The 8,555-nt window shown below is 32.5% G+C and overlaps 1 protein-coding gene across 4 annotated transcripts; it reads right to left on the bottom strand.

Moving 5' to 3' along the window:
• Positions 1 to 233: 233 nt before the first annotated feature.
• Positions 234 to 7,318, bottom strand: LOC112722681 (ABC transporter B family member 25). 4 transcript variants are annotated; one of them, XM_072207300.1, is made up of 19 exons: positions 7,082 to 7,222; positions 6,722 to 6,750; positions 5,962 to 6,133; positions 5,742 to 5,860; positions 5,554 to 5,664; positions 5,269 to 5,460; positions 3,344 to 3,401; positions 3,149 to 3,224; positions 3,021 to 3,066; positions 2,802 to 2,832; positions 2,629 to 2,716; positions 2,482 to 2,532; positions 1,835 to 1,934; positions 1,668 to 1,751; positions 1,484 to 1,565; positions 1,258 to 1,333; positions 1,105 to 1,155; positions 768 to 809; positions 234 to 450 (listed from the first exon to the last, which is right to left on the bottom strand). In XM_072207300.1, the coding sequence occupies exons 3-10, from the start codon at positions 6,026 to 6,028 to the stop codon at positions 2,809 to 2,811; spliced, it is 693 nt and encodes a 230-aa protein (XP_072063401.1). In that variant the 5' UTR covers positions 6,029 to 6,133; positions 6,722 to 6,750; positions 7,082 to 7,222; the 3' UTR covers positions 234 to 450; positions 768 to 809; positions 1,105 to 1,155; positions 1,258 to 1,333; positions 1,484 to 1,565; positions 1,668 to 1,751; positions 1,835 to 1,934; positions 2,482 to 2,532; positions 2,629 to 2,716; positions 2,802 to 2,808. The 4 variants fall into 4 exon arrangements, with proteins under 4 accessions (XP_072063401.1, XP_072063397.1, XP_072063398.1 ...); XM_072207296.1 differs by lacking the exon at positions 6,722 to 6,750 and having other exon boundaries at positions 7,082 to 7,318; XM_072207297.1 differs by lacking the exons at positions 3,021 to 3,066; positions 6,722 to 6,750 and having other exon boundaries at positions 7,082 to 7,318.
• Between the last annotated feature and the right edge of the window lie 1,237 nt (positions 7,319 to 8,555).

Genomic DNA, 8,555 nt, shown 5'->3' with positions numbered 1-8,555 from the left:
GCATTTCAGTCGGTTAAAACGGCATTTTTGAACCGTCATTTTTACCCTTACAAGGTGGCTTTTGATTGATTAAAATGTCATTTTTGAACCGCCGTTTTAACCCTAACAGTGACACTTTTTTATCGTTTAAAAATGCAATTTTTACCCTCGTTTTTATCGTGTTAAACAAATAATATTTATTATTAGAAATCATAATCCATAAACAAAATATTATATAACTCAGAAACAAAGTATTAAACATAATATATGATTTTTTAGTATTAGAAATCAAAAGTAATAACTCTTATACAAAGTATCAACCATAACATAATTTTTCAACTATAAATGTCATAACATGTAACTCTTAATACATAAAATCTCCATCATATTTCATGCTGCTATATTGCTTGCTCCAGAATACCTACTTCCTAACTCTTTTGGCGATGAAATCTCACTCTCTTGATTCAATTCCTACAACAAAAATATAATTTGAAAATATAATAAACAAAATTACCCTTCTGATATTCAAGGCTTCCTAGTAAAGCTCTAGCTTCCTATGAGAAAAGGGTCATTTACTCATTTAGTTTCATCTTATAATGAAGAGATATCTCAATCAATGAAATCATCAAGAATATATTAAGAAAGGAAGCAGATTTTCTCACACAACATTCTGCTAACACAACATTTCATAAATCATAACCATCACACTGAAAAGAAAAACAGGCCTTCAATAATGTCATTACAACAATCATGCCATCACCAGTTACCTACCAAGCCCGAAATTTTACCTGTAAGTAATATGCATGCTCCCAAACATCTATGCCTCCTTCCTGTAAATAATGAAGCATTAAGCAAAAGAACTACTTAAATAATGAAGCATTAAGCAAAAGAACATCTATGCTCTCTGCAAATCAAGTTCTCAATTGGTTCAATTCATCAAAAAAAGATACTTCAGCCAGAGACGATGTCTTTGTACTTATCACTGTCTTTTGTTCACTTAAATTGAAGAAAGCAACATACAGTTCACCTAAACACGTATATAAAGTAAGGAATTAAGACTCTATTAAATGCTTGAATAATATATTGATTATTAAGATTCAGCTAAAGTGTTGGTTGGCTATTCACCTCTTCTTCCTTTTGCAATCCAAGAGCAAATCCCACCAGGACTAATACCATCTGCATGAATGACCAATTTGGATTAAGAATAACAAAGAAGCACCGTAAAGACTTATAAAAGTGTTATCCAATTGAGAAATGTTTATAATTTCACAGTTTTACCTTTGGCAGATTCTGCTATTACACACAGACCGGAGTAATTTTTTACCATGGTCCCATTTGGATTTAGCTTCCACATCTGTTGGAACACTGGATAGATCAGCTTTCAATAGAATCTATATATATCAATCAACAAATACAAATTGGGCCAATGCATGCTTCTATACTTATTTCTAGAGATTAAAGGCCACATGCAAATCTTGTATGTGAAATATGGAGTAAAGCATACCTGATTTGCATCCCATCTTCTATACCTTGTTGCGCTTCTTCTTCTTCGTCGTCTTCAGAAAACACATTCATATTGCTGATCTCTGCAACATTATTTTAATAGGAACATGTAAGAATGCGTAGGATAAAAGGGATATATATAAATAACAAGAAAAACAAGGGCATGCAGGTGGAACTAACAAGACCTTTGGATTAAGGGGAATCTGCCAGTGAAGGTTGAGAAGGTGAGGAGAAAAATAGCAAAGGAGAAGTAGGAAGAGGAAGAGAAGCTGAAAAGAGACTGAGACATGGTTAAGGAGTTACCAAAGAAAATTATACTTGAAAAGTTGCAACAAAAATTTAGAATTCTTACTTGTATAATTAGGAGTAAGCTTAGTGCAGGGTAGAAAGCCATGATTTGGTGGAGGCTTCCACAGTTTCTCATAATCTGAATCCCATCTTGAATCATTCAACTGTAAAAAAAAGAATCAGAACACTGAAGTTGAAAGTTTTGTTTGCCATGATTTATAATATTCACCAAGATACACAACACCTCAAAATAGCTGAGAATCACAGCCTCAAAACAACTCAAATTTTAAAAGGTTTAATGAGTAAAATTTAACCAACTTTAATTTGTTTATAACAGTAACAGTGCATTCTAATACTTGTTATTAATTTGATCACATTCTCAGCATCCAAAAAAATCATAATAAATCAGCTAGAAAGGTTAGTAATGACAAAAACTTTGGAAGCAGCAAATGATCCACAACTGATGGATACTAATAAGCATATGACTGATTTCTACAACTAAAAGTTCAGTAATGAATCTAAAGTTAATAAATCCTCACTTTAAACCAGTCTTGGGCATTAACTAAATCTGACCACTCAACATATAAACCACTAATCAAGAGTATCAATTTTGTTTCAGGGCAGCATTTAGTTTAAGCTTTCAACAAATTAGATATTAAACAAATATTTAAATAGTATTCTAAAAGAAACTATAAAAAAAATTATAATTACCTCTTGTCGCCGAAGCACGTGCACAAATTCTTCCTTTGTCAAATTCGTCATCTATTTATTATTTTACACAACACACCACCGTAATGTATCAAACTTGGAGAATAGAGATGCAAATCAAATGAATGAATTAATTAATTGATGAATCACCTGCTTCAAGTCTTCTTCGTAGTCTTCTATGTTGAAGTTAATGTCAGCCTCCACTCCGTGGAACTTAATTGCCGCTCTATCATAAGCACTGTCCAAAGCAGAAAAATGAATTAATACAAAAAGAAAGAAAGGTGAGGAGAGAGAAATATATATATGCTGGCTCGCTCACTCACCCAGCAGCTACATGTGCGGTGTCAAATCCACCTGCACAAATTTTACCCAGACAAAAGAGAACCAATTACTTCAGCCAGCATATTCATTGCAAGCATAGATGCAATAAAACAGTATCTTTGTGTATGCATCAGTTTATTGCCAAAAAATTTGGAGGAATTTGAAAGTTAAATAGAATGAAAAGTGGAAGCTAGTAAACTACTTGTCAGGGAACAACAAACCTGAATATGGTCATCAGGAAGTAAGACTTTCCACGCATTTAGACATCTGCAGGTTGAAATATAACAGGATTCCAGATATAGTGAAAGTTCAATCCAAGGATATAACAAATTAATAATATTGGAATAACCTTTCAAAAAGTTCTTTTGAATCTTTTAAATTGCAAGATGCTTGCAGGGTCAGAGCTAAAGATTCAGCTGCAACAACTGGACAACAAAATATATATTTAAATGATTCCAATTTCTAAGAAGCAAAATAACAAACACATAGAGTGCATTATTACAAAATAATGGAAAATAGGGTTATTATTGATGAGCCTTTGAACCTGAGGCATGAAGCCATTGAAGCTGAGCTTGAAGAGACAAAGAAAAACCTTCAAAAAGCTAAAGAAGAAACCATGTCAATGGCGCATTGTCTTTCTTCATTGCAAGAAGAGCTTGAACTCACAAGGCAAGAGCTTCAACAATTGAAGCAACAATCCATGGGCAATAATAATAATAATAATAATAATAATAATAATAATAATAATAATAATAATAATAATAATAATAATAATAATAAGCATCATCCCATAATGCAAGAAGAAGAAGAAGAACCGGTTATTATTGAAGATGTCAAGGACATGGAGAATAATAAAAATAAAAATAATGTAACAAAGTTTGATGATGATGAATTGCAAAAGAAAAGGCATGTGACTTTTGCAAATACACCCTCATTAACTCATATTATTTCACCGTCACCACAACCGCTTACACTTGAAGTTGAAAAATTGAAGAGGCACCATTCATTTGGGAGTGAGAAGAAGAAGAATAAGATCAAGCCACTTATTCCACTCATTGGTTTTGGAGGTATCTTTTCAAAGAAAAAGAGAAACAATTATTAAGAGAAAAATAATGCTTTCCATAGACACCTTGAATTTTATAGCTTTCATTTGTGTATTGCAAATTGTGTCACCTTCCAATTAAAATTCAGATAATAATGAAATATCACTCATGTCAAAATTATAGGAAAAAAGTAAAAAAAAAAATTGACGGTGTACATTAAGTAGTTTTTTTTTTCATTCTCTCATGTCCTTTGTATTGTATTTTATATAGTAGAGGCAAAATTAAACTAATAATATTGAGTGAGAGTGAAATTGAATATATATGGCATATGATATGAATATACTTTTTCAACTTGGTCTTGTTTATACAGCTGCACCCTTTCAGAATATCATTACTTTGAGTGACTTTCATGCCACTTCAAATCATATATATTCAAGCTTAGTGTCACGGAAAATTTTAGAAGGTTAGATTTAACAGTGTTTGAATAGTTTTCTGGAGTGTTTGAGAATACTCTAGATGGTTCCGGAACGTTCTAAAATGTCCTAGAAGGTCCTGGAATATCCTAGAAGGTTCTAGAAGACTCTAGAAGATCATAGAGTATTCTAGAAGAGTGTAGATGTATATAGAAGTATAAAGAGTGGTATGGAATAATCTAGAAACAATTGGAAAGTTGTGGTAGGATAGATATTTGTAAAGAAGATTCTGGAGGATTAATCTGGACCGTTGATTAGATTTGATCTTAACCATCCATTGAGGAGGTGGATGGCTATAAATAGGAGGTAAGAGTTAGTGTAAGGTGTGTGAATCATTTGTAACCAATACTTGAGTAATAAAGTGTTCTTTCCACCAAAGCTTCCTTTCTCTTGTGTTCTCTTGTGTTCTTAGCTTTCTTGCTAAGTATTGAGGGTTAGGCTGACTTGGTCTTAGCTCAAGAGGTTGAGTAAGTCCGAGTGCCGGCACGGTAGCGTTGGAGTGTGTCCAAGGCCGTGACATTAGCTTGTACTTATTATATATTAAATTCAATAAATCATTCATTCAGCGAAAAGAAAAGCATCACGACTTTTCTTTTATACATTTTTATTCTAGATATACACCAAGCCGAAAGAATCATATCATATTCATATTAATTCAGAATAAGAGAGAAACAAATTTATAATGTTAAATTAAGATATAATAATATGTCATAGTGTAGAGTCTATAGCTTCTTAATTAGAAGTGAAGCTTCCATTTTAATCGCAAGTAAAATAGAAGAGTGGACCAAAATCAAATTTACCTCTAAGCTTAGCGCTGAGGGCGCAAGTAAAATTAGTAACCTTAAACTACTTGTAAACAATAAATGTGACTCAGACCACATCAAATTGTTCCATTAATATATATATTTTTATCTATACAATACTAATGCCATTGGCTCAAGAAGAACAAATACCTTCCTTGGGGCTATAAGAGTGACATCAACATCAAACAATGCAATCAAACCAGGTTTCCGGTAGCCATTTAGTCTTATTAGACAGGTTGTGATTAACAAAAAAGATATAGAAGATATAGAAGATCCCACTGCTACGATAACAGAAAGTGTGGACGCTGCATTAAGGCCTCCAGAAAAGAGTCCAACGACTTTCTGTAACATCAAGTGGATAAGGTTAAAATGCATAGGCAAAATAACTTAGTGTACAAAGTAGCACATAGATCAAACCAGAAAGGACTAACTCACAGCTTGCTTAAGGCCAAGGCTGTGTGTCTCACTAACTTTCTCAAAGTAGCATGAAATTTCATAATCTTCTTGAGCAAAAGATCTTACTATTCTTATGGCACCAAATGATTTCTAAGCAGCAAGCAAAATTAAGATTAGATTGGAAATGAATATCATCTCCTAATGTTGGTTTGATGGAAGAGAAATACCTCAGCAATTGAAGATGCTACTGCAGCTGCAGTTTGAATTTTGTGAGATAGTTCACGCAGCAAATGCCTAAATTTACAGACAGCAACAGAAATTACAGGCACAACAGTCAAAGGCAACACTATAAGATATTGAGGGAAGAGAGAGAAGTTAGGATTCGAACAATGGAATAAATGTATGTCTATAGTTTATGAAATAAACCTTCACTCTTCAACTACTCACATGTTAACTTCCAAGATGTTGCAAACATGAAGCTGAGACCCATAAGTGCTGTTGCTAGGTTCTTCATGGCCTCAGAAACATTGGTAGTTGCGGCATTCTTTATGATCTGTGTATCTTCCGACAACCTACTTAAGATTTCTCCCGTTCGAGTAACATCGAAGAAAGCAATCTCCTGAAAAATCGTGATTCCATAATAAACAAAAGCTTTCATTGAGCAGCAAGGACAGCTACAATCTGCAAGATTGAAAATTCCTACTCTCCAATTCATTGGACCAAAAATAGCACAGAGAAACACAATGCAAGAGTCATTGCAACAATATTAGACTCAAAGACAATAACACAAACACCTTATGGACAAGAAATTGCAAGAAACATGTTCAAACTCAACTGATGACAAAGATTACTAGAGAAATCATTTCAAAAGCAGTCAATTAACGCTACTGTTCTTTTAGATACTTCCTCTATGGCTTAGAAACAATCCATCTCAATCATATCAACAAAGCAAAAGTGAATGAATGATGACCCAAGCACAAAAAATGCATAAAGCATAAGCTCCTCAAAAGAAATATTAGACTCAGACAATAACACACCTTATGGACAAGAAATTGCAAGAAATTGAAAGAGCTAGTCACAACAAATATCAACTGAAAACAACTCTGAACTTTGAGTTGCACTAAAAGAAACGAAAATAGCACTCATCATTCCAAAATCTTAATGAGTCAGGGGTCCATTTCCATGTTTCAAGTTTAAACACCCTTACCAAAATCCCTGTTCTTCAATCAACTGTAACTGAAATGCAAAAATACAGCATCTAAATTACGAGAAATCAAAACACTAACATTCAAATGCATTCTCATTCAATCACGTATTGTCTAGTCACAATTAGGTGCAAATGCTTGCCAAAAACCTAGGGCTCTTATTTCAATTGCAATAACAGTAGCTCAATCATAATCATAATCACATCAATAGCAATCTAAAACCGCAATTACAAGTTTACAAAAAGACATAAACCAGATTCAACCACACATCTTATTCTTGCTGTTGCTATTGATTTTGCTGCGCAAACAGTGGAACCACTCGCGATGAATCCTCGAAAACTACTTAAAAGAGGTAAGCCAACCTTTCTGATCCAGAACGAAAGGGAGGCGCTGAGATTTTGGCGGAGAAGACGCAGGGGATGGCAAGGAGAGGAAGCTAGAGGGGACGTCATCGGAAGAGATCGCCGCTGGGAAAGCTGTCGCTGGAGGAGATGTCACCGGAGAAGATCTTCGTTGGAGGAGATCGTCAGAGAACACGAGAGAGAGGTCACTGCAGTAGCGTCGTACACGAGCTTCAACTTTCAACCAAGTGTTTCTGTAACTAGGAATGTTCAATGTGTGTTTTTATATACAAGTGATAAAGGCGGTTCAAAACCGCCATAATGACTAAACTGCCATCAAATACAAATTTATTACTGGCAGCGACCAAAAGTGCCATAATATCCAAATATTACGGCGGTTTTTTGAAACCGCCATAATATAAATGCCATTTTAAACTTCTTTTTTTGTAGTGGTTCCGCATGTAGATTTTGAAGAATCTAAAACACAAATATTTGTATTAATTGATTGATTTTAATTTATATATCTCATAATTAGAGAAATAAAAATTTTAAATTTTAAACCAAATTATAGTGTTTATTATGTTTTTAATTTTCACAATCAACAATAACGCACACTTTTAAAAATAATTCTATAATAGTATTTATAATTTGTATACTATTTGCATTACATTAGAATACATAAAAATTAATTTAATTTAATTATAATAGTATTGATATTAATTTAGATAACTTTTGTAGTATTAATATATCTATTATCGAATATATATTATTAAATTTTATAATTAGAATATTGTTAACATATTATTATTATGTATTTCTAAGCTTAATAAAAAGAATTTATCTAAAAAGTGTCGCAAAAGACATTTATTAATAGGTTTATTATTAATAGTAAATTTCGTCGTTTTTTTCGAAATGTAGATTTTTAACTCTTTAATAAAAATTTTTAAAATTAGACACATTACTAAGCAGTTTATCTTGTTAAATAATAGAATTGTTATATAAGACACAAAATAACATTATTAGAATTTGTCAGCTCTATAATATTTTAGATTAAATTTATTGATTAATAAATATAAATATAATTTAATAATTATATTTTATTTATTATGTAATATTTACTCAAATGTTAATGTACTAATTTTTTTTTTCATAAATAATATAAATAAACAAGGTAAAATCTAAACCTAAAATAATCAGAACTTAAAATTAATTAAATAACTGAAGTTGTTAAGTTTTTAAAATTTTCAATTTTAGGCCTGCTATACATACAAGTCTTTTTGGCTTACAAGCTATACAAGTTGGCCCAGCTAAAAAAAAAAAAAAATCACGCGCACCACTCCTTTACAATCGAGCATAAAACGCACGCGCCTTAATCACCCGTTGCGTTTTTCCAAAACACGCTCATTATGATAGACTCTTCCTCTTCTTCCTCAATTAATACCCAAACCGTCGAGATTCAAACCACATTCCAAACCAACTACGATTCTGAAGAAAC

The sequence above is a fragment of the Arachis hypogaea genome, chromosome 11, assembly GCF_003086295.3.
Source record: "Arachis hypogaea cultivar Tifrunner chromosome 11, arahy.Tifrunner.gnm2.J5K5, whole genome shotgun sequence".
Lineage (NCBI taxonomy): Eukaryota > Viridiplantae > Streptophyta > Magnoliopsida > Fabales > Fabaceae > Arachis > Arachis hypogaea.
Note: the sequence above shows the minus strand (reverse complement) of the source record. Positions and strands in the feature narration are given on the sequence as shown.